The sequence below is a fragment of the Copadichromis virginalis genome, linkage group LG14 (assembly GCF_057382275.1).
Source record: "Copadichromis virginalis isolate Kocher_CV1m ecotype Utaka linkage group LG14, C_Virginalis_male_GT1.1, whole genome shotgun sequence".
NCBI classification, from domain to species: Eukaryota; Metazoa; Chordata; class Actinopteri; order Cichliformes; family Cichlidae; genus Copadichromis; species Copadichromis virginalis.
This window is the reverse complement of record NC_140631.1, coordinates 2,727,300-2,752,469: the sequence shown is the minus strand read 5'-3', so window position 1 is coordinate 2,752,469 and position 25,170 is coordinate 2,727,300. Positions and strand designations below refer to the sequence as shown.

Sequence of the window (25,170 nt, the reverse complement as noted above, 5' to 3'; positions counted from 1 at the left end):
CTCGAGCCCCGTTTTTGATAATGTTACCCTCTTCCATTGTAGCGAAGTAACGTCAGGTGTTGGACTGATTAATGTCAGCTCTACATAAATGATTACATAACAATAACAGCAAAACTTGGCAATTAACTGAGAAGTAGGTTGAGTATGATGCATCTCAGTACAACATGTTCTGTGACGAAGCAACATCAGGACCCAGGCCTTGGGCCTCATTTACTGTGACACTAAAAAACATGGACGTGAACGTGTTCTGCTCTTACTGACCGATAGCGATGGAGCGCAGATAGAGCCTCTCTGCATCCTCGTACTGGTTCATGTCATAGTTGTAGAGGGAGGCCAGGTGACCCACAGACAGAGCCACCTCATAGTCTTCGTGGCCCAGTAGCTGCTCCTTAATCTGGATGGCTTTGATGTGCATCTCCTCTGCCTCCTGGTTACACAAATACGTGTGCGAGACAAAGAGATATGAATCACAAACAAAGACAAAACTCAAAGGCAATATTTATTTGGTTTCCATGGCCTTTCCCATAAATCAAACATCCAGCTACGTTTCCACTGAAAACAAAAAGTGGTTCAGTGCCTGTAAGTGTTGTAACTGGGTCAAAGTAAAGTTGTCACATTACACTCTGAAAGCAAGTTATGGCCTTTCACACTTAAATTGTTTTCCAGTCCATTTCCAATGGACTAAAAGGAATAACGTGTAGTCCCAAGTCAGTCTCTCATTAACAGCAGGATATTAGATACTTGCCCAAAGTCATTTCAGCTGCAGACTAGAACTTCTGCAGGATTACTTTTAACCTCCACTCTGGCTTTTTATAGGCCAAAGACAGCATCTAAGACTGGTGCACACTCTTTATAAATGTGCACCACTCTGATATTTGTGTAATCCCAGCCAACTGCAATGACAATATTTCACATCTCATCATTTCTGGCTTTAAATAGCAAAAACCATTCAGTCTCCCACAAACAGTGGTTTGTGCTTGTAAAAGCACAATGTGACTCACTCTCACACAAACACTCATCTCTTAATCAAGATGAGGTGAATGTGGAATAGCTGTTCTCTGCCGTTGACCTTTTCTTACACTGAGATTATTTTTATCACAAGGCAGCACAACTGGCACACGCTGGGATGGTTTATGCCCCTTAATTTTAATTATTGTGTCAAATATTACAAACCACACATGTCCTCCTCACCTTAAACTTCCTCATGGACTGGTAGAGTCGTCCGAGGTTGCCATAGTGTTTGGCTGTCTGTACGTTGAACTCTCCGAAAGCCTTCTTGGCCAGCTGCAGCGAGGAGAGGTGCAGGTCGTGAGCCTCCTGCAGGAGGCGCTCTTCTGTCTCTTTATTGTGACAGTCGATGGCAATTTCTTCCAGAATCAGGGCTGTTGGGGAAAAACAAGCAAACGCGGATAGAGTCTATAAGACATAATGCACAGCTTCAAACAGATACAGCACTGTGCAAAAGTCTTGAGCTATCCCTAACTTCTTATGTTTTAAAGGATTCATGTAAACTGGTCTTAATCAATAATTCTCCAGGCGTCCTGAAGCTCTTTCAAACTGTTTGTTTGGACATCGGCTGCTTTTTCACTCACTTGCTGAATGTTTTTTTAATCTGTCAAACCACAAAAGTTTGACCTACGAATAGACAACTTAGCAAAGAACCAGTTTTAAATTGTTCTTTCAAGGTACTTTATTACAAGCAGCCAGTCACACACACGAGCATAATACTACTCTCCACTTTGCCTGCCTTACCTTTGACTCTCTTAGAGGAGGCCAGCAGAAGATGGTCCTCAGGCAGAATGTGAGTTATGATGTCTATGGCACGTTCTGCATGGAATCTGAGGGACAAACACAGCACTCAGTCGTGTAACTCAGACTTGGCTGGAAACTCTACATATTGGGGACAAACACTTCCAAGAATATCAAGTGTTTCCATTGAACAAAGTTGTTTTGCAGCTCATACGGTCCAAAAGTGGATCAAAGGTCTCACCATTAGGCAATGCTGAATCACAGCCTTTGTATACACGAGGAGCATCACATGATTAATTACACAAACAACAGGCATCTCCAGTCATCTTTACGTCTGCCCGTGTGTACAGTTAAACATTTGATATGTGCAGCTGCATACACATTACCCAAATACCAGAGTCTGACTTTGGGTGTTGGACTACATTTACAAGGCAGCTCATGAGGAATGTAATTAGCCGAGTTTAGAAGATGCACTCACAGAGCATTGTCAAATTTCCCAGAGCTGTACTGGTGCACATATGAGGAGTAGGCTAGGTCTTCATGGGCTGTGGCAACATGGATGTTCTTCCCCCCAAAGACCGATTGTCGGATATCCAGCGCTGTCTGGGATTTGTACATCAGACAAGATTGAATTAAATAACATCACTGAAAACAAGAGCATACTCCTGTAGCACATCGCTCTACGTACCTGGTAAATAGCAACCGATTGGCATATGTTGTCCACATTTAATAAGTAAAATCCATAATCTAGCAGCGTGTCGGAGTACTTGGGATGCTTGTGTCCAAAATGTTCTCTGTAAGACAATATTTTCAGTCAGAAACTGCGATGTTAGAAAGTACCCTGTCGAGTCTTCATTACACCCAGCGGGTTACCTTGCTAGAAACACTGCATGTTTGATCAGCTGCTCTGCTTTTCTGAACTCTCTTTTCACCACGCAGGCCTGCAGGGAAGAGACAATCCACAGTTTACACATGTGTCTGGAAGACTAGTGTAAAAATTCAGACAAAGACTGATCTGAGCGATAAATACATGTGTGAGTGTTACCTTGGAGGCCTGGCGAAGGACATCAACCACTACTTTGACAGGCAGCCCTGGAGTAATTTCCTTCATAGCCTCTATACACCACCTGTACGCCTGAGAGACAAGGTCATTGCAGACAGAAAGGACTTTCAGTTGTCTCAGTATCAAAACTGTAAAGCACCTCAGTGGTCAAACCTACACACCTCGTCATAGTGGCTTTTGGCAAAGAGCAAGGCACAGAGCTCGCCGTACAGCGCTGCCTTGTTGGCCTGGTGGCCATGTTTGGCTAGTTTGTCCATGTAAGACTGAGCAAGCTTGAAGGTCTCCTCCCCAAGGTGGTACTTGCAGTTTCCATTACGGACATGAAGCAGCCTGAAGAGAGAAGACAGGGACGCTTCAGTCTCAGTCTTATCTGCTGTATTACTGCATAACTGTCAATTTAAAAACAACAAAAGCTGTGGAAGGAAACTGCTGCACTGGTTTCCCTGAAAATAACTGGATTCAGTTTGCCGCAATTTGCAACATGTGTGTGTGCATGTATGAGAGAAGCTCAGGCTGGCTGTCACCACTGCTACCGTCTCCTGGATTCCTCAGTTTGTATGGATGGTGAAGCCCATCTTTAATGTGGTGTTAGTGCTACTGGGGCACCACACAGGACAGTCCTGTTGATTTTCTACACTATAGATTTCCAGTGTAACAGGGAATCGAGCCACATGCAGATGCTCTCTAACGACACTGCAGTGGTTGGGTGGGCAGGAGTCAGAGTACAGGTACTGGTGAGACGTTTTGTGGGATGGTCCAACAAAAATCTCCCCTTCCTGAACGTCCCCAGGACAAAGAGATGGTTGCTGACTTCCATAGTTCACTTAAATGACTGGACACTAAACTGGAGAACCCAACAGTGATGCTGTGTACAACAGGCGGATGAACAGTCTCTAGTTTCTCGGGATGCTGGTAGACATGTAGCAGGATCAACAAACTAATCTGGAATCGTCATTGGGCAGCAAGGGACAGGCGGTCACTGAACAAACTGCTCTCCATCACGGACAACCCATCACACCCACTCGGTTACACACTACAGAGACAGCAGAGCTCATATAAAACTGTACCACAGCTTACATGTTTGTGCCCGGTCAACACACCCGTCAGGACCAAATATGCTACAGAAACATCTGGATCAAACATTTTTGCAGCTTTTTCTTAGCTCTACAGTGTTCAGTTTATTCATTAATACCATTTGCTAGGATTCATTTATATACAAGGCCTTAAATATGGGCCCATGGTACTTCTAACAATGTTGCTGTTTTAGTTTATAACAGTTACAGTGTTGTTACTCCATGACAGATAGCTGCTACTTCCACTCAGAAGGAAAGCTTAACCGTCTGTGATGAGATACAGTTTCTGTGTTTTATCCGTTTTCATCTGATAAGAATCAAAAAAATGTAAAGACAGACTGTTTAACAGCTCTTCATATGAATCACTCAGTGGCTTTTATTCACAACTAACATTTCAAGCTGTGCTGTCAGACGCCTAAGTGTTCTGGGAGAAAACACATGTTGTGTAACATCATCGGACTACAGAGTCGGACTACAGAGATGAGGTCAACAGACTGACTGAGTGGTGTTCAGTTAACAACCTCCAACTGAACACCACGAAAACTAAAGAACTTATCTTGGACTTCAGGAAGGGCAGAGCAGACCCGGCCCCACTTTACATTCACGGGAGCTGTGTGGAGAGGGTACACTCCATGAGGTTTCTGGGCGTGCAGATATCTGATGACCTCTCCTGGACTGCAAATACTACAGCGGTGGTTAAAAAGGCCCAGCAGCGTCTCCACTTTCTGAGAGTGCTCAGGAGGAACAACCTGGAGGAGAGGCTGCTGGTGACATTTTACAGAGCCACCATAGAGAGCATCCTAACGTACGGCATAACAACATGGTATGCAGGGTGCTCAGCTGCAGACAGGAAAGTACTGCAGAGGGTCATCAACACAGCCCAGAAGATCACTGGCTGCTCTCTGCCCAGCCTGGAGGTCACTGCAAACTCTCGGTACCTCAGCAGAGCTGGCAATATCATCAAGGACCACTCTCACCCCAGCAACCAACTGTTTGAACTATTACCGTCAGGCCGACGGTACAGGTCACATAAAACCAGGACAAACAGATTCAGGGATAGCTTCTTTCCCAGAGCTATCACCGTAGTAAATAAGCACAAAAACAATTGAACCTATTCCATACCGTCACTGTCATTATATTATGCTGCTATTCATACTGTCATTATATTAATGCTGCTATCCTGTATATATTGTACATACTATTGTTTGAGTACTTACGATTGTTTTTTTTGTACTTTTTATATTTTACATTTATATTTATTATTGAAACTTGCACCAAGGGTGTGGCACTCCAATTTCGTTGTACTCTGTACAATGACAATAAAGGCTATTCTATTCTATTCTATTCTATCATATCTGGCACATCTAACAATTATGGTATTGTAACTATAGGACACAGAGTTCCCTGGTGAATAAAAGCAGCTCTTTGACACTGACCTGACACAGCATTCCACAGCCCGGTAGCAGTGGAGGACCTCACTGTGGAGCGTGCACAGCTGCAGGCACGACAGAAACACTTTCTCTGCATCTCCATACCAGCCCGCATCAGACAAGAAGCCACCTACAAACAGAAACATGACAGTCATCTGCCTAACAACTATGGTGTCTGCTGGTCATAGCACAAGGGTCTTAAGAAAACCAAACTTTGACTGGAAGTTTGGTCACTTAGAAAGAAATCTCTAGAGCATAGGTGTCAAACTCTGGCCCGTGGGCCAAATTTGGCCCGCAGCCTAATTACATTTGGCCTGCGAAGCCATACCAAATTATTATTAGAGCTGGCCTACTGGTATTATACAGCTAATATATATATTAGCTGTATAATACTAATACTTTGCTTGTTCCATATTCAGTTTTCCAGCAAAACCTATTTGAGTCCATAAGAAAAGATTCATTCTTACATCTGGAGGAAGATTTTTTTTTCAATAAATATTAATGTTAGCCTGCAACTTTGTTCCATTTTGAATTTTGGCCCACTCTGTATTTGAGTTTGACACCCCTGCTCTAAAGTTTTAAGGCACAGAGAATATCAACCCAAAATCCAGAAACACACATTATGTAAAAGTTAATGACATGCAAATCAGTTTCTAAGTGAAATAAATATTTAGTATTTTGGTGGAGAAACCCTTGTTGGGAAGCACAGCAGTAAGATGTTTCTTGTAGGGATTTTGGCCCATTGCTCTTTACAGAAACTCTAAAACCTGGCTGTTGCTTAGCAACTTGAGGCTTCGGCTCACTCCACAAATTTCATATAGGAATGCCAAGCTTCTTCTTATCCTCTCCTTTGTTACCTTGTTGGTATGTTTTGGGTTAATGTCATGTGGGAAGACTTTTGTTCTTTGGTGGAGAAACTGGAAAGAAACTGATTCTGCAGACAGGTGTGCTTTATACACATAATGAGTTAAGATGGGGAGTATCTGGAATTCACTGACTAATGTTTCAGAGATCTATGGGAGCTAGAACTCTGCTCAAATATTAAATTCTCTCAATGACATGACAATAGGGCTGAACGATATATCGCATTTGCGATAATATCGCGACATGATCAAGTGCAATTTTCTAACCGCAAAGGCTGCGATTATACTCTGGACATGTCCAAATTCATGGGCTGCATCCTCCTGAGGCCGCATTTGTGGACCGATTACGTCACAGCGACGCGCGGCTGTCCAAATTACTACCATATCCCAGAATTCATAGCGCGGCCCAGCCAAACTCCAGTTTCCAGCAATGGCGGCCGCTACTAAGTTTTAAAATTACTCATACTAATCTTTCTGGGTCACAAAATAAACTTTTAACATATTTTCAGGCGAGAAAGTAGTTGTGTAAACATCAAATATCTGCTCGGTTTATCAAGATATCCCATATTTGCAAAAGTGCTTCGACGTTTTCAGAGGCGTCTGCTACCCACCAGCTCGACAGCTAGCCGGGAGCTCGAGGGTTACTGATGCGGCCGAGAACGGCACAACTCCCGGCACATCATTTTCAGATCACCGCGGAGTTTCGCTGCTCGGGTTAAACGTGATATATAAGTCACTTAGACAACCTAAAAATGTTATTGTTGGGCTTTTTTCAGTGTTTTGTTTGTTCGTGAGTAAATCGGTTTGGCTGAGATTAAAGTTATTAGATTAGATAAAATAAAACTTTATTAATCCCCCGGGTGGGTTCCTCCTTGGTTTTCACACAGCTGACTAAACGTCAAACAGAAAACTTATTAAACAGAAGTATGAGACAGTCGAGAATTTACACCAGTGTCTGGTTATATTTTAGATAGCAAGAAGCAGACGGCCGAGTTTATTAAACTCCACCGAGACAGCGGTGACGCTAATCAGAACTAGACCGTCCAATTTCACGCCTTTAAACTTTAAAGGCGTGTTTGTGTGTGTGTTTATACAATTGCTATTATGTTTGCACTTTATGTGTAATGTTACTGACTGCAGAGATCAGTAAGATGTGTGTATTTTTTATTTATTAGTTTTATTTATTTAATATTATTTTTTAATTGAATGACTGTCTAGTAGTTCACAGATGTTGAAAAACTGAGTGTGGTAAAGCCACTGATTTTGTTTATGTATATTTCTGCAATCTGCACATTGTACTGACTTTCATTTTAATGTTTACACCAGGGTTCCTTGTCAGCACTTTATGCTCAGATGTTTGTAAGCTAAAAATAAACTATTGTGTATGTTCAAATATACTGTTGTGATTGAAGAAGTTAAATAAAAATGTCAGTCATCAATTCATGCATCACCTCATGTCATCATAACAGAGGTCTGTCTTCCAGGAAAGAACAGTTTAAAATTAATGTAATATAGTATTGGCCATACTATATGATGTATTGCTTGTCTTTGTTTAATAATACAGAAGACAAATACCTTAAAAAATAATCGCATATCGCATCGCAATCGCAATATTGGGGCAAAAAAAATCGCAATTAGATTATTTTCCATAATCGTTCAGCCCTACATGACAATTATTATAATAACGTATTATCATAATACATATGGCCTAGGGCTGTTCAATATAACGATATGTATCTGATGACTATATAAAAACGTCTATCGTTTCATTTTACCCTCTCGTTTGTTTCGTGGTGTCACAAAATAAACTGTTTACGGTAATATTTGTTCATGTTCTGATGGTCACTGTAGTGGCTATATTATTTTCTTAAAGTTCTCTCTTTCTCTTATATTTAATATCACCACACTACGGACGGACAAGCGCCTGTTTTTATGTGTTGTCGTTAGCAACAACGACGGTAACACCATCGCGTGTTCGATTGTTTATGTTCCACATAAACCTTTCACAATAAAGCTCAAGATCCTGTTGAGACTTTTCAAAATAAACTGAATCACGTGAAAGATGCAGATTATTTACAGATGAAAAGTAAAAAAGAGCCGTCCGGTGCTAAAAAATAAACCTTAGACTCAAACGTTAGAACAGGCTTTTCCCCGCAGCACGCCGTGTAATAAATACTCACAAAGAAAACGGCGCCGTTACAACTTATGTCTAAAAATGTATCGTTTCATGCATCGGTTAAAACACTCGACTCCAGCTACATGACGCGCAGCTGGAAACACTTCACCTGCCCGAGATTCACAGACTTTACAGAAAATGTTACATTTTTGTGATTTATATCGTTATCGGGACGATAGAGGTCTTATATCGGGATATGAGATTTTGGTCATATCGCACAGCCCTAATATGGCCCACATTATATGCTGTTTATATTGTACGTTATCAACCACCTAACATAAGGACAGCTCTGCACTTCTATCCCACACAGTGCTTATCTGAAGCCTCCACTGCCCAGCCCTGACATTTACCCAGCACAAAGCCAAACTGGATGGCCTTCTCTTTGACGTGGGCGTCAGACTCGGCGATGTAGGAGCAGCGGCGGCTGAAGGAGTTTGCCAGAACTGAGGCCACTTTCACACCGTGGTCCATAAGGGCCTGGAAACAGTGGTGCAGGAGGTGTCTGCAGTGATGAAGTCAAAGGGAGACATCGGGTCAACAGTCAAATTGCAGGAAACACAAAAAATAAAAAAATCCAGTCCACAAGCAGCTTTTAGCGTAAACAGATTCTTATCAGTCATGGCCGTAGACAGCATGGCACCATCCCTACTGTACAGAACACCTGGCACAGTTAACTAGCAGTAAGAATATCACACAAGGGACCGTCAAGAAATGAACAACAGGTCAGTGTACGCAGTTGATGTCCTCGTCATACAGAAGGGATCTCATTTCCATATATGAGCATTCCTCAGTCTAAAGAAGATTCACATGAAACGATGTCTACGATGATAGGTGCCAAATGTGTTTTCAAAGATCTACAAACAAGACCTTAAATTCTCTAGTTAGAAATTATATGATGGAAGCAATCACAATATTAGAGTTTTGGTTGATGGACATTGCTTCCTTCCTCTCTGTTCCAGCATCATTAGTGTTTCACACCTATCAGCCCGCCTAACACTACATTTAACAGAGTGGACAAGAGTTTCAAAAGAGCTAAAAACAGATTTCTCTGGTTACCTAAAAACATGTTTAACATCATTAAGGGCACCCGACTAAACCTATGCTTGGTTCCAGTGTAAAAACTGGTTCCATCCACTGTTGGAAAAAAAAAAAAAAGAGGATTCCAGTATGAACAAATGAAAATGCAAGTTTGGTGAATGATGAAAAAACCGGCATTCACCAAACTCCAAATACCATCTTTACTGATGACAAAGTGGCCAGAGCTCATTAAAATGACTCTTTTCTACCCTCCTAAATTTAAAGTTTAGCATCCCAGTGTACAGTGACATATACTTGTATACTTCCTCTATGTTTAGTAGCCAAAGGGTCTCCAAAGGTTAGGAATATTAATATTCCTCGTTTTACTGGATTAAGATAGAAGTTCTGCTTTTCATTTAACGTGTTGCCATGGTGAATTGTGCTATCAAAGCTCCATTGAAGGTGGCTTTCTTTCCCTACTCGCACACACTAAACTCAAGGTGAACGTACTCGGAGTTAACTGATCTCAAAGGTAATCAACTTGCAGTTTATGGTTAATCTCAGACTCTGCTGAACCTGCTCAGGACTGCAGTGGAAGTGTGAAAACTACTTTAGGAGAGTGATGGGCACAGTTTGGCCCCATTATGTTCTTACCTTTTGTCTGAAGCCCGCAGCACTTTAGCAAACACCTCCAGCTCACAGAACTCTCCCCCCAGCTGGCAGAGTCGACCCTGCTGGTAGAGCTGAGAGCACAGCACAGTGAGACACAGTGAGAAATGAGATTCAGTAACAATACAACAGATGTCATCTCTATAGGTACAAGTCAAATTTCTTAATGTGCAGGGGAACCAATGTCTCAGCTGCAGGTAAATGACAGTCTAACCTGTAACTACAGGAGTGAAGCTGAACATTTTTTACTCTGCTTTAAGTGATGCAACCAATGTTGTCTGCTGAACAGGATCTTAAACAAAAAAAAAACAAAAAAAAATTGCTGATGTCTGGCCTGTCATCAAAGTGCACGCAGCTGGAAACTGTTATACTGAGCCAGGATTATGCTTGTTTATGGACATGCACGTGGGCTGCTGTGGACCCCACCCTCCAACTCTGCTTGCAGTCTGCCTGGAATGTCCATACAGAGCATCACAATCACATCTGATAAGAAAATCAACACCACTCAGATTAAATAGACCCTCGTACACTTGTGGACACAGACAGTATAATCCATATAATCCTTGACACGAATGGCTCACCATAGTGGTGTTTGTGACGGAAACTATTAATCACAGATGTCTCTCTCCAAGGTTCTTACATGAAATCTCACCTAATGAAAACTTGTACTGCAGCCACTGCTGTACTGGGGCGTTATTTTGGTTGTGCAGCTTTAACCTTTCAGTGCTTGTAATTTAAGTCAAACGCTCTACTCACAAGTAGTCACCTAGCTGTGGAGGGCAGTGGGAACCAGAAACAGGAAAACATGTGCAGTGTGGACAAGACAACTTCATGATATTAGGTGTGTGCGCCATTTATGTGTCACCATTTCATAGTGTGTGTAAAAACACAGTGACAATTGTCTAGAACGGTGCTTAAAATTCTAGCATGAACTCCACAGATGTTCATGTTGCCCTCAGGATGATTTGGCACACTGGTAAAAATCAGTGTCAGTGCTGGTGAATTCACCATGTGCTATGTTTCAGCAAACTGCTGAAACTGACAGGAACCTCCACAGTGCACACAGAACAGTACCACAGCACTCAGCTTTTAGATGCTAGCTTGTGTTTGATGAAAACTGACACTTTTGTTACAGCTGTACCTTCAATTTATTGTAATGACTTAAACTCGTGGCAGCATTTTCACATGAATTAGTCCAAAGCAGACTTTGAGCACACTGAGCAAAACTCCAGTATATCGTATCAAAAACACATCAGCAAAATGGGTAAACCAGCACTTGTGTTATTGTGCTTTCCTAATCATGTTAGGAGGCACTGAGCACATCGAGTCCATGCCCCAGACTTCATGTCAGTGTGTTTCTCCTGGGAACTGGGGCATCTGAGCTCTAAGGAAAAACCCATTTTGGTTTATTTACAGAAAATATTTATTCATGCTTTTGCTGGATTTGCACCAGAGTCATTATATAAAAGGAGAAAATGTTAACGAAAGCGTAAGAAAGTAACAAAATTATGTGCATTTGTAGCAGAAGAAAAACTTTCAGGGAAAAACAAAGATTTTTTACTGGGTTTCTGTCACAGTGACCACTGAAATGCACAGATGGTGCAGACCACCCAAAACTTTGTTGTACATGTACAATGACAATAAAAGCCTATCCTATCCTAAACTTAGAATTCTCTCCCCATTCAAGTCTGTATGGGTTTTAAAGTAACTGCCCAGCAGCGTTTCAGATAGCGTCTGTGTTTAATGTTGCTTCTGAAATGGCTTTGGTTTGTGCCCACTAGGACAATAAACATGTATTTTAAAATGTTAATGAATCAATACAAACACAATTGAAAATGCTCTCTTCCCCTTTTCCATAAGTGTGAAGACGAGCTGACTGACAGCTTAAAGGTTTAATTCTTACTGTTAGACAAGAGAAAATTTATAATAAACTTTTATACCATAACCACTGACAGTGTCTAATGAAGGTTTTATGTCACCTTGACCCTTGTTTTTCAAGAAAGACTCCATCTGGAACCTGCAGCACAAAGTAAGTTTAACACACTCAGCATATCATTTCTTTATCTGAACGTTTAAGCACTTTGGTCAGCAAGACTGCAAAAGCACCGTTTTAGTTTGTTTTCCAGCTGTTGTCGTGTTGTTGGTGCGAGAAAAAAAGCTCAGAATAAATAAATAAAATGGAATTCAAACCACTGCTTGCAAATTGAATATAATAAGGTCAACAAGTACAAAGAGGAGCCTTTTTTAGAGAATAATTTAATGTTAAAATTATCTGCAACCAATGAGAAAATAAAACCTAATAATAATCAAGGAACACAGAATATGAATATTTATTCATAAAGAATATTTCCCCTTACTACTGCTCATCAGGGAAAAACAAACTGACACTACTAAAAAACTTCAGACCCTCTTACTATCCAAAGGGATCTTCCTGGAAGAGACACCATTTTCCTAAACACTGATTGGTCAGTAGGCAGTGTTTTGAATTTCCAGTGACTGCTCTATAAATCATCAGAACACACAGAAACCCACAATGCCCGATTTCTTCCCAACTTAGCCTTAAGACACGTGGAGTAAAACTAATTATTTTTCCATCTGTGTCTTAAGACACACAGAGAGGCGCACATTAACAGAAGGACTACATGAATCAAAGTTACCAAATTGCCCCAGTTCTTAGCTCCATTGGCCCCCTGTCTTAATGAAGCTCTATTTTTTTCTTTCTTTGGGGGGGGACACAGTGCAGTTTGCAGGTTAACACCTGCCAGTAAAATTAACTGCAACCACGCCAAGCTGGATGTGAAACCTCATCTCTCAGGAAAATCAAGATCGATCCAAGATAAGGGCATTTTTGCCTGTAACTATTTTTCTACAATACTTCTTACTAGAGCAGGCGATATAGCCAAAAATATTTATCACGATATATATTTGAAAATTTGCGATAACGATATAACCGACGATATAATTGATGCGAGACAAAATACAACTCCACAACATTACTAGCGCAAAAAGACAACCTTCCATTTATTTTCACTTAAACAAGAAGCTGGTTTTTATGTGCATTAAAGCTTTATAAAAATGTAACAGTGCAAATGCAAATTCCTTGCTGAAAGTTTAACCAAAAGGCATTTCCAGTAGAAATGGGCTGACATATCCTGAGCATAACCATGTATAATATCCACTGAAGTTAAAAAGAGGTGCTTTGCAACATTAAACTGCAGTGTGCAGTACGCATTTTTCGGACCATAAGGTGCACGGGATTATAAGGCACATTAAGCGAAACAAAGCAGTCAGATAAATCAAACTTTATTAAACTCATTCTTCTTGCTTCCTCCACTTCTGTACCATTGATTCATTAATGTTGAATTCTCTGGCAGCTGCTCTATTCCCATGTTGTTGCAGTATATTAATGACTAGGGTTGCCAACCGTCCCTTAAAATACGGAATCGTCCCGTATTTAGAAACAAAAGTACACGTCCCGTATTGAGCTAATAAGGGACGCACTTTGTCCCGTAATACAGTGAGAATCAAAAGTAGTCTATAACTTTTAATGGAATTAACGGTTCGTTTGAAAACATAATTCCCAGCCCCTCTCCTGCTTTGTGACCAATGAGCTAACAGCACACTTACGAGTATGACAATTCAGATTACCGCTCATCTCATTGGTCGAGGAAAGGTCGCTTACGGAGAAAATACCGGAAGACAACAGATGACCACAACAAGAAGCATGGCCAACAGGGAAACAAACGCCGACACTGCGGTGCAAGTCTCGGACGACAGTACACCTAAAGCTGGGCAAACACTGTGCGATTTTTTCAGTCACGTTATTCAGCTCCTGCTCAAACTGCACGATTGACTCGCAGGGGTTAGAAGTTCGTATGTCACGATGCAGGTCTCACACTATACCGCCCGATGCTCTGATGCGACCTGAGTGCTCACACTGTGCCTCCATAACATGAAGGTTATAACAGAAAATCTGTCGCGCTCTCTCTCTCCGTCTTACACTCACACAGACACACACACCACCATCAACTTTGCTAAATTGCTAATGAAAAACATTGATCGGGCAGCTGTGATTGAGCAGCAGTGTAAATCCAACTATTTTCACGGTTGTGTGCCTCCATTGCTTGTGTCCAGATCACACGCTGCACAGCCGTGCTGCTCCGTCTTTTTCACCAACGTTTACGTGTTTGCGCGCGAGCAGTGTGAGCGGCTGTGGTGACACCCTCACGAGCGATTGATGATCGGGAGCTGGTCGTGAGGTGTTAATCGCTTCTCGTTACCCCACGTATACTACACGATGCAGGCCAAAATCGGTCCGATCACTCAAAAATCGGCTCAAAATGGGCCTAAAAACGCACAGTGTAAGCCCAGCATTAGAGCAGCAATGTTTGTTCAGAGAAAGGGAAAAATGGGAAAAGGAAAACACCTGGCTGGAAAAAGTTAATATGGGCATGTGCAGTGAATATCAGTGCTATGTGGCCAGAAGTGTGATAATATAACTTATTTTGTGTAATAAACAACTGCAAGGATGGATGATTACAACAAATAGATGACTAATACATAAAAGTAATACATAGATGAATAATGATGATGAGTTAAGATGCGTAATCATGGGAACAAGCGGGTTTTCAAACGGGAGCAGCTGATTAGCATTAAGCCAATTGTACTAAATGCACTAAATGTGCACTGTTACAAGAATGTTTTTCTTTCTATTGTTTTCTATTATTTTAAGTTAAGCAGGACAGAGTTCTTTTAAAGAAAGATTTACTTATATTCTCAAAAGTTAAGCATGACAGGCTTCTGTTTAAGAAAGAGACCTGTTTTACTGTGTTAATGTTGTCATTTTGAGCTAAAAAATAAATGGCTAAATGATCATTTGTTTCACATGTGTTTATATCACAAAGAATACACATCTACTTAAATCAAATTCAAGTCAAATGGTTAAAAAAATAATTTCACACACAAAAAAAGAGCTAGAAAATTCACCACACTGGGAAGGGTGAAGACAACTGGGTCGCCCGGCCCTGGCCACGAGGTGTCCCTTATTTATTTTTCAGGGAGTTGGCAACCCTATTAATGACTAACCTCGTATTGTGGATGGATTATCTCAGTTGTTCTCCTGACTGAAGTTTGGTCCGTTTACAGTATCCTGCCATGCGATTGCATTTGTCTCTAACCATGAAGAACCTTCACGTTAACTTTTATAAGTGGAAAAGTGTTAGTGTTCGTCCTCCAGCTTCACTGTTTATGTTATGCTAACATAGCTGTGTGGCTAGCGATCACGTAGCACATCATTATATAGCAGCTAGCCCAACTTCAGTAACCCTACAAACGTCACTGCTGTTTAGTTTCCTGTCTTCATTTATGTTGGAAGTTATAGCAGAGCTGTACGTTTGATTTTTTTCAGAAATCTCTCCGTCAGAACATGCTATATCATGCTTAGGTAACTAGCGAAACTAGCGAGCTAACTTCCGCTAGCTTCCTGCTAGCTTCTAACTCCGTTAAATGTAATAACTTTTGTTTTCATGGATGCCTGGAAGTTAAACTTTATAGTTACACCTGGTAAAGCAGCAATGCTGATCGTTTTATTAAAGATGAAAGAATTTAGACAGTTTTTAACTCTTAGTGATGCTGCAGTGTTCGTTTGACCTGAAGCATACGGAGTTTAGGACCCAGATTACTCCCAGATTTAAGGGCATCTTAGTCCGACGGCCGCTTGCATGTTCTGCAAAAAAATGTGCTTTGTCGTGTATCTGACGGACAAACACCAAACCAGTTCCACATCACTGAAGTTGCACCATTTTTACAAACCAATTCTGGTTCATCTGTTTCACTCAACAATCGGCCATGTGCGTATGAAAACAAAGGCACTGCGCATGCGCGTTTTACTCATATTCTATCGCGATATTTCATTTTCCTATCGTTGCCTAACATTATACCGGTATTACCGTGAACGGTATAATATGGCCCAGCCCTATTTACAATGCAAGATGTTGTTTATATGATGACAAAGACACACCGTCACTGGAGATGGTGGAGACCAAAATAGAGCTTAAAAACAGATTCATGTGGTCAAAGTCAAAGCTAACCATGTGTGATAGATATGCAAACTTGCACATCCGTTAAAGCCAGTGATATCTGCACAGCCTTTGTAACGTGTGATGATTCGACTTTTTAGTGCACTTAAGGCAAACGTAAAAACAATCCCAGTCTTTCTTTCACACTGTTACATGATTACATTAATACTACCACGCCTCTCTGTCAACGCTCACATTGTTGATGCTGTCTAATCAGCTCCACTTCGACAACTGCTCTTTAATACACGTGTAATATTTTCTGTCACAGCTTCAGCTGAATCAGTTTAATTTAACCCTTCGACAGCACAAGGTCAAAGCAAGAAGCACATATGACATTTTTGTTTGCGTCTTACGGAAAACTACTCATGCCGAGTTCCATCAACAACTCCCTTAAAAGCTGTTATTCCGCCTTTATGGAAACTTTTCTTTATAAGCGTCTCTGAACCACACTCGGGTTTCTGATATCACCTATTTCGACAGAGCCAGTAGGGGCAGTAGTGCTCATGGGGTTTCAGGTTTGACCCTAAAGCCTACCCAGACACACGTGCAAACGCTCATGCACACACACTGTCACCGCGATGTTAGCCGGCAACATTCAGGCATAAACTCATTTTGAGCAATAAACTTTATTTCCAACTAAAAGTTTAAGAGGAGAGACATTAAAAGAGAATCGCTTTTACCTGGATACGTTGGTGTTAGGGTGCAACAGCTAATTCAAATAACAGTGGACTACTGTGCCTTTAACAAAAAAGCAGAGCCCGTGCACGCAGGCTAACGACATCCGAGGAGACCCGGAGAGCACGCCTTCCACCGAGACAATGCCCTAAAGAAAGTAACAACACTAAAATTCAAAAGGTTCTTCTTCTGACCATGCTCCACCTCTCCACTAAGTTTACTGAAATGCAGACAGTTACTTTTACTGTAATCTTGCTGACAGGCAGATAATCAGTAAAACTGAGCTAATCACATACCTCTGACTTCTCTTTAGCAAGTAACCAAGAGTAACTGGACATAAATCTTTATTTTAAAAAAGTAAAAATCAGTTTAACAACAAAACAGAGTTCAAACCCCATTTACAGGAAGTGACGGTGCGGGCGCACACACCATGCATATACCTTGGTTGGCCCAGTAACCTTTGTCATCTCCACAGACAAAGCCTTAAACTAACGGCCTCAGCTGGATCAAACTTTACTAAGAATGCACAATTTGTGTTAACGGGCTGTGCTAATGAAGTGACGCAAATAAATTACCGCAAATGCCTTTCAGCAGTAACAGCAGGGTGCTGGTGTTTGACCGAACTGACATAACAGGTATGAGGAGGGAGCTGGTGTCTCTTCAGGTAATTTAAGTAAGAGTTGTAAGATCAGCTGATGGGCAGGGTGTGACTCCACCTTCATTCTTCACATTTATTTCCACAAAAACAGAAACACTGAACCATACAAAACCTAAAAAATGTATTTATAGATACAGGCTCAGCGAGTTTGAAAAATGTTAAAGGTCACACTGCTACTGAGGCTTTTCTCCTGCCTGAGAGGACGAGCACATCGTTAGGGTGGTGTCTCCTCGCAGCATGAAGAACCCAAACCACAGCCGGGGTTTCCTGGGTGGATTTTAAATTGGCAATGATGTGGTTTAAGTCTACAGAATAAAGTGCTGTACAAATGCAAAGTAAGTAAGTGGTCAGCAAGACTAGGAAAGCATTATATAAATGTATAAAACTAACAACACGTCTGCTGGGCACAGGTGTGCTGTAAGCACAACACAGAACAAGAACCTTTTCAATTATCCTGGTTTTTGGGCACAACACACGAAAACTGTGTCAAGTGCCAAAAAAGTGCCAAGATGTGGTTTTATGAAAGGTAAGCTGACGATCAGAAGGTATTTACAGGTCACTGACAACCTCGCAGAGACAACGAGACTAAAGAAAGCCACTGTCCCAAAGAGTCATGGGTTTATCTGCTCCCTGCATAGTCCTGCACGTTGGTGTGCAGGTTGTGGTAATACTAAATATGAGTGGAAACTGCACGGAATGTAAAAAACAGACTATCATTAGAAAATAATACATGATCTCGTGTTCTGAGATAATGGATGGGAATCGTGTGTGTTTTGTTTTGGGAGAGATGAATTCTATTAAAAAAGGCCTCCGGTCCTTTTCACAGATCACTCCAGCTGCTGTAACGACACCTGCGTGCAGTCTATTACAACACAGAAATGGTTTCCTGGTGCACAGCGGTGAGAGCCACTGAAACATGGAATGACACCAACAAACATCAGCGCTTAATGACATCCACCCGACGGAGTGCAACAGCTCTGAACTGTGAACATTTATTTCGCTGGTGCCTCGTGTATCTGCTGCTTCTGCTGGCTGAAAACTACATGGGGATTTTAGCTTGCGTGTTGCGAATCCAAAGAAGCTGTGCACGTCTAACCCTACGCCTTTCACTTTCTTTAATAAGTCATCGCTGGTATAAAGATGAAGATATCCCAAAGTTAGACGTCTGAGGGCTGCTTTTTTAAAATCTTGGTCATTTTGGCCTGTATTTGTATAGCGCTTTTCTAGTCCCTAAGGACCCCAAAGCGCTTTACACATCCAGTCATCCACACATTCACACACTGGTGATGGCAGCTACACTGTAGCCACAGCCACCCTGGGGCGCACTGACAGAGGCGAGGCTGCCGGACACTGGCGCCACTGGGCCCTCTGACCACCACCAGTAGGCAACGGGTGAAGTGTCTTGCCCAAGGACACAACGACCGAGACTGTCCAAGCTGGGGCTCGAACCGGCAACCTTCCGATTACAAGGCGAACTCCCAACTCTTGAACCACGATCGCCCCATTTTGCAGAAAAGCTCTGATGCTGAGCCAAAGCAAAGCGAGATTAATGGGTCAGTGAGCTACGTCGAGCTTCAAGTCAGAGTTCTTGGTGTTACCAAAGTGGCCCTCTTTGTAACTGACCAACTCACCATGGCAACTTCTTCTGAGCACAAAAGCTTAGAGAAACTCTTTTATTTGCATCATATTTTAACTGCAATGTAAATTCTCTGTATTCTCTATGTGCCAGTTGTTAAGCTGTTTAGCTTACTAACAGCAAATGAAGCTACAAAGTCAGAGCAGTGCAAACTGTGCATCTTGTTGTTAGTGGCTTGTGCAGTCTATTCTTTTGGTGATGCCAGAAATCTATACATTTTTGCTTTACTTTGCTGCCAAGTCTCCTTTACACTGTTGAATTGGAAGCTACTAGAACACACAACAACAACCAAGAATAGCTATTTGATCAATGAAGTTAATTTCCCTTTGTGTGCAGGCAAACTAAAAGGATTTCCACATCTCCTTCATTAGCCGGTGGGTCAGTAAGTTTCAGTGTTTAAATGTATCCAGTTTAAAGTTTCCGAGCTAATGTGAGGCAGTTATGTTAAAAATGAACAGCAGCACTGTGAGCACACCCACACTTAAAACAATTAACTCTGATTAAAATGCTCATCGTACCGCTCTGGGCGCTAAATCACAGGATTAACAATTTTCTGCAACATTAATTTCCTGTCTTCTTTGCAACAGTGTTGCAATGTAATGTTAGATTTTATCACCATTTCAATATAATCATTTGATAACACTCACTGGAGTCGGCTGTGCTCGTGGGGATTATTCTGTGCTGAAGGAGAGTCGGGCAACACATTAAAAGCCCCTTTGATGAGAATGTGCATCGGACCCAGAGCAGAAAGCTCAGCTTAACACAGGAAGCTGATAACCACCGTTGTGATACCGGTTATGTCCAGCTGGGGTTTTAGATTTTTTCAACTCCGCTAAAGCAAAGAAAGCCCGGCTGTATTGAATTTCCCTCGTAGTGCAAGTGTTTGCATTTCTTTTATATCACTAAAATCTGCAACAGGCCAACAATGATAAACCACATCTTCAACTATGAAGCCAAAGATCAACTTAATAGAAGGTGTGTGTGTGTGTGTGTGTGTGTGTGTACGCACCTGTGTGGCAACAGTCGATAAAGTCTATTGATTTGTGGAAAAAAGTGACAAAAACAGTGATTTTACTTCCCACTGGGGGGGGGCGATGCCTAACATCCATGTGATCTTACCCAGACTGAGGCACCAGTAGATCACTGGTGACCTTTTTCTTTCATCCTGCAGAAGCAGGACAAACGGCTGTCCACTCCTTTAAACCTTGCTGTTAATGATGTAACATTTTTCCACATGTACTAAAACAAGCTGCAACATCTGATGTCGTCTTTGAGCTCAGAAATGTCACTGCAGTCACACACACACAAATATTACATCACCTTGTGGATCAAGGGATCCTGAAACAGAAATCCTGAAAAGGGCTCATGGGAAGGCCAATTCTGCATACGCCCAATGCCACCCAATGGCAGTGACCTTGGCTCCTCCAGTGAACACAGCTACCCCTACTTAGCTGCCTCCAAAGTTCTCATGCCTAGCACTGATTTCAGTGGTGGATCTGCACCTAAAGAGCAGAACCGACTGCCAAGGAATCTTTGAGCAACATCAGCAGCTAAAATGTTTCATTAGATTTTGGTTGCAATGCAGGATGATGCTATATAGTTTATATCTAGTAAGGTCGATACCTTAAAATTGGACTACATACAGTGTTCGCTCGGCAAAGCCCCACACCCACTCTCCTTTTGCACACAGATCTCTGCAGATTCTCCCGTAGCAAGCAGGGAGACATGGCTCTGATCCAAAACAACAAATATCTTGTGTTGGTTTTGACACTCTAAGGTTAACATTAACTTCTGTTAAATATCCATGTGTGGGAAGAGTTGACAATATTTGAATGAAAACACAAAGAAACGACTGTTTTTAAAGGCACCAAACAGCCTTTTGTACTTTGCAGAAAAGCTGCATGTCTGTGTGATCTAGGGCCATTTATAAGTCATCCACGTTCAGGGATGTGCAGTTAGGACTACAGGGAAATATGTTTCTCTTCATGAACTGTGCACACAGAACCCCATAAGCACCTGCAGGACCACAGAGTATGCATTGGCCAGTCATTAACCTACCAGCTGCCGAGTACAAAATCTACGTGAAGCTGGATGGCAACTGCAGAAACTGGAGCAGCTAATACTCCTGTTTATGTACGGCTGCCTCGAGAGGCTGATGCTGAGCTCACGCGGCTCACTCATTTCATTTTTCTCATCACTGCTAATACAACCCCAGTGCCAAAAACACTGTGCACATAATGCAATGACTGAGGTGCAGATCCACTATGTTGTTTTTATGATCAGTTGTCAATAAAATATTTAATATTTAAAATGAGAAAATGTACCGCTTTAAGAGACGTTGTTACAATTCTGTATCCCCTCTATTTTAGCACCACTTGTGGTGTTACTGGGAACTGAGGAAAGCATTTGCTGGACTTTTGAGAGAGCAAAGTGTTTGAAAGGTTGAACCTGAGGTACGCCAGATCAGCACCATGAAGCTATACTGTGGTAACAGATGAAGCGTGCACTCGAGCAGCGTCCTGCTGACACACAAGGCCCTACCTGAAAAAGACATCCATCATCTGGATGGGAGCATATCTTTCATACCTTTCAGCCTCGGGTGCCTTTTCCAAACGTGCAAGCAGCAAATTCCATCAGCACCTATCCAATTATGTAACCCTAATACATTAGCACATCCCATAGTACCCAGGCAGATTACTAAACATCCTCCTACATGATTAGCATTAAAGCTGACCACAACATCACTGATGAGCTTAGCTTTGAGAATTACATCTTCACAAATTCTATAGCCATAAGATATATTGACAATATTGATAAATATAATTATATTAAGCAATCTGTACAAATAATATTGATGGAATTCTAACAATACACCTAAGCCATTTTAATAAACTGGCCCAGCTACATGCTGTGGGTCTGAGGTCAGCAGGGTACCCGCCTTCTACTCGGGCCTGAACCCATGCATCAATGAGAGGTGACAGCTACCCAACTGAAGACAGGACTGATTAATGCTCAAGTGCTGAATCACAGGCTGCAGGCAGCCAATCACACATGGGGATCAACACAGAGCACAAAGCTGCAGGAAGAGAGACTAAAGCCCCCTTGTGTGTCATGAGAGGTAGCAGCTAACTGTATTCATGACACAAGCAGCAGAAAACGATCCGTACAACCACTGCACACAGAAACCTGGCTGTCCTCCACATCTCTGATTAACCGCAAAACAAACAAACAACAACAAAAAAACAGCAAATAAATCTTTGAAGTTGTTTTTTAATGTGAAGGATGATAAGAATCAGATTCATGAATTCATCTTGTTACATGATTCGTTATTCAGTTCAGATTCTGAGCTCCTCTCTGAGTCTGAGCTGTAGACTTTAGGGCTGCCACGATTAGTCGACTAGTCACGATTACGTCGACTATCAAAATCGTCGACGACTGATTTAATAGTCGACGTGTCGTTTGAAGCTTTGTAAGATCCTGAAAGACGCAGGAATAATAGCAGGATTTAAGAGTGTAATAACAGACTGAAACAGAAGATGGCAGCACTGCATGTACAAGGATGCCAACTGCCGTTAAACCCCGAAGAAGAAGAAGCTGTGTCCCAGAATTCATAGCGCGGCCCAGCTCAGTTTCCAACAATGGTGGCAGCTAGTTGGTTTTACTCTTATTATTCTTTCTGGGTCACAAAATAAACGTTTAACATATTTTCAGGCGAGAATGTAGCTGTGTAAACCTCAAATATCTGCTCAGTTTATCAAGACACCACATATTTTCAAAAGCGCTCCGACGTTTTCGGAGACGTCTGTTACCCACTAGCTCGATAGTTAGCCGGGGGCGAGGCTCACTAGAGCCGTGAGAACAGCGGACTCCCGGCTAATCGTTTTCAAACCCACCGCCGTCTTTCGCTACTCAGGTTAAATATATATATAAGTCACTTAGATAACTTCAAAATGTTATTGTTTGGCTTTTTTTAGTATTTTATTTGTTCCTGAGTAAATCGGTTTGGCTGAGATTAAAGTTTTTACACAGCTGAATAAACGTCAAGCAGACAGCTGATTATCAGAAGTGTGAGATGCTCAAGAATTTACTCCGGTGTCCTGTTATATTTTAGATAGCAAGGAGTTTATTAAACCACAACAATCTGCAGATTTCATTAAAATTTAATAAACTATCATCTTGTCTTTATTTTTAGTTAGCACATACCTTAAACACTTAAAGCTGTAAGCTAATGATAGTTATATAAGAGCAGATGCTGCTGGTGCAATAAGCTGTAGTTTTACGTCCAATGGATGATGATCTGATTAGTCGACTAATCGCAAAAATAATCGGTGACTAGTCGACTATCAAAATAATCGTTTGTGGCAGCCCTAGTAGACTTCAGACATAAAGAGCTTATCCCAACAGAGCTTTTTGACTCATTTTATAAAGAAAACCGATGAAAGATTTGGAAAACGAACAGGAAAAAAGCAGACACTTCACACTGGCTTTGCACTGCCTCGACTCGAAAGAAAAAGTGAACCAAACACTGGTGACGCAGATCAACCGTTAACTCGAGTTCAAAGGTCAGTTCAAAAGCAACGAAGTAGAACAAATCAGGGTAAGTACTAGTTTTCCTTTCATGTTTCGCCCTCCCTCCCTTCTTCACACGTACAAGCATGAATTCAGGGTCCAACGCCTCTTTGTGGCCTATCAATAATCTGTATTACCAACCAATAAATTGACCTTGTGCAGCCAGAGAGCAGCAGTAACAGCACTCAGCACACTCTATTCAGCTGCAGCAGCTGCACATAAACTGAGGTCATGAAATTTCAAACCACATTGATGCAGTTTATTAAAAGACACGTGAGAAAACTGAATGACATCAGTCCATGACCGATGCATAAAAAAATGTTGTATTTTTATTATGACTACGAATCAAGTGAAACATATTTCTAATTACCTTCCATAACTCATTACAGTCTGTAATATAAATACATCCAACGTCAAAGCATCAACAGCCCAGCCAGTTAACCATTAACCTACCAGGACAGGATTTAATGAGGCTGTAGAAAAGCGATTAGTCCCCTCCCACCTCTCCATGCAAGAATGCAGATTAAGGTACAAACAGATAGATGGCTACAGACGTTTTGGCTTATTGTTCAGATTTGGGCCTGTGGAAATGTTCACAGCCTATAGTGGGACTTGCTGCCGTAACGTACACACATCTAATATTATGGCGATGATGACCAGGCACCTTAAAGTCACATGAATCGTGAAGATGTGGCGGCCTTCATCTCACACATATTAGCAAGTGCAAGCATAACAAATACCCTGGAGGTCCTAGGAGAGCTCCACAATCTCCATGGTGACAGATGTGGAGGTGGTTCACCAGAGGTAGCAGAGCACAGCTGGCTGAGGAGCCCATTTAGTCCTCATGAGTTTGGAGTCTGATGTTAAATATTCATCAAGTTAAATCATTTCTGTTTAAAACAGTAACTGCATTGATGAAGATATTACACCTGTTCTGAGGAGCAGATCTCCAACAGCTCGTTAATATTGAATGTCTGGATTTGTGTCTGGCACTGAATTTAGATTTGCTTGCACTGGTCATCTTCTACAACGTTAGTCTCTTGAAATGAGCTTTTTAATGCACACAGCCACCGAACCAGAGACCAGCTTCTTTCAACGGGAATAATAAATGAAGGGCAGGCTCTTTCCCTCCTGTAGCATCTGCTTCACTTATTGTTTTTAAAGCTACGAGTTCTAAATTATAGTCCTGTCGTTACTGGTTCTTCAGGCTTCCAAGCAGATTTTACAAGATTGTCTTCAATAACCACCCCATGCACCTGACGAGGGAAAAAAGCTGTCTACTCTGTAGACAACAAGCCTGCCACTTTGAGGAAAACACGTCTGAAATAGTCGTGGCTAGCAAGCCCGAGCTTGTAAAATAAGTTTGGGGGACTCTCACCAGTAAAATAACTGCAGAAGGCACCGTTCTTCTGTATGGATATGAACAAAGACTGCAAAAAACTAAAAATGAATGCTAAACAGAGTCCACGTATGACTCCAATCACATAAAACCATCCGAATGTATCAGAAACATTT

The 25,170-nt window shown here is 41.7% G+C and overlaps 1 protein-coding gene across 2 annotated transcripts in view; it reads right to left on the bottom strand.

Annotated features, from left to right (window-relative positions):
• Positions 1 to 25,170, bottom strand: part of LOC146693218 (amyloid protein-binding protein 2-like) — a 36,407-nt gene that overhangs the window by 3,829 nt on the left and 7,408 nt on the right. The window contains exons 2-12 of one of the 2 annotated variants that reach the window (XM_085479034.1): positions 10,026 to 10,114; positions 8,705 to 8,856; positions 5,322 to 5,445; positions 2,974 to 3,142; positions 2,795 to 2,884; positions 2,623 to 2,690; positions 2,438 to 2,543; positions 2,228 to 2,352; positions 1,753 to 1,838; positions 1,192 to 1,382; positions 262 to 427 (exon numbers count right to left, since the gene is read on the bottom strand). In XM_085479034.1, coding sequence (XP_085335160.1) covers positions 262 to 427; positions 1,192 to 1,382; positions 1,753 to 1,838; positions 2,228 to 2,352; positions 2,438 to 2,543; positions 2,623 to 2,690; positions 2,795 to 2,884; positions 2,974 to 3,142; positions 5,322 to 5,445; positions 8,705 to 8,856; positions 10,026 to 10,114 — 1,366 coding nt within the window. Of the gene's footprint in view, positions 1 to 261; positions 428 to 1,191; positions 1,383 to 1,752; positions 1,839 to 2,227; positions 2,353 to 2,437; positions 2,544 to 2,622; positions 2,691 to 2,794; positions 2,885 to 2,973; positions 3,143 to 5,321; positions 5,543 to 8,704; positions 8,857 to 10,025; positions 10,115 to 25,170 lie in introns of those variants that run through there. The other variant, XM_085479035.1, reaches the window with a different exon arrangement.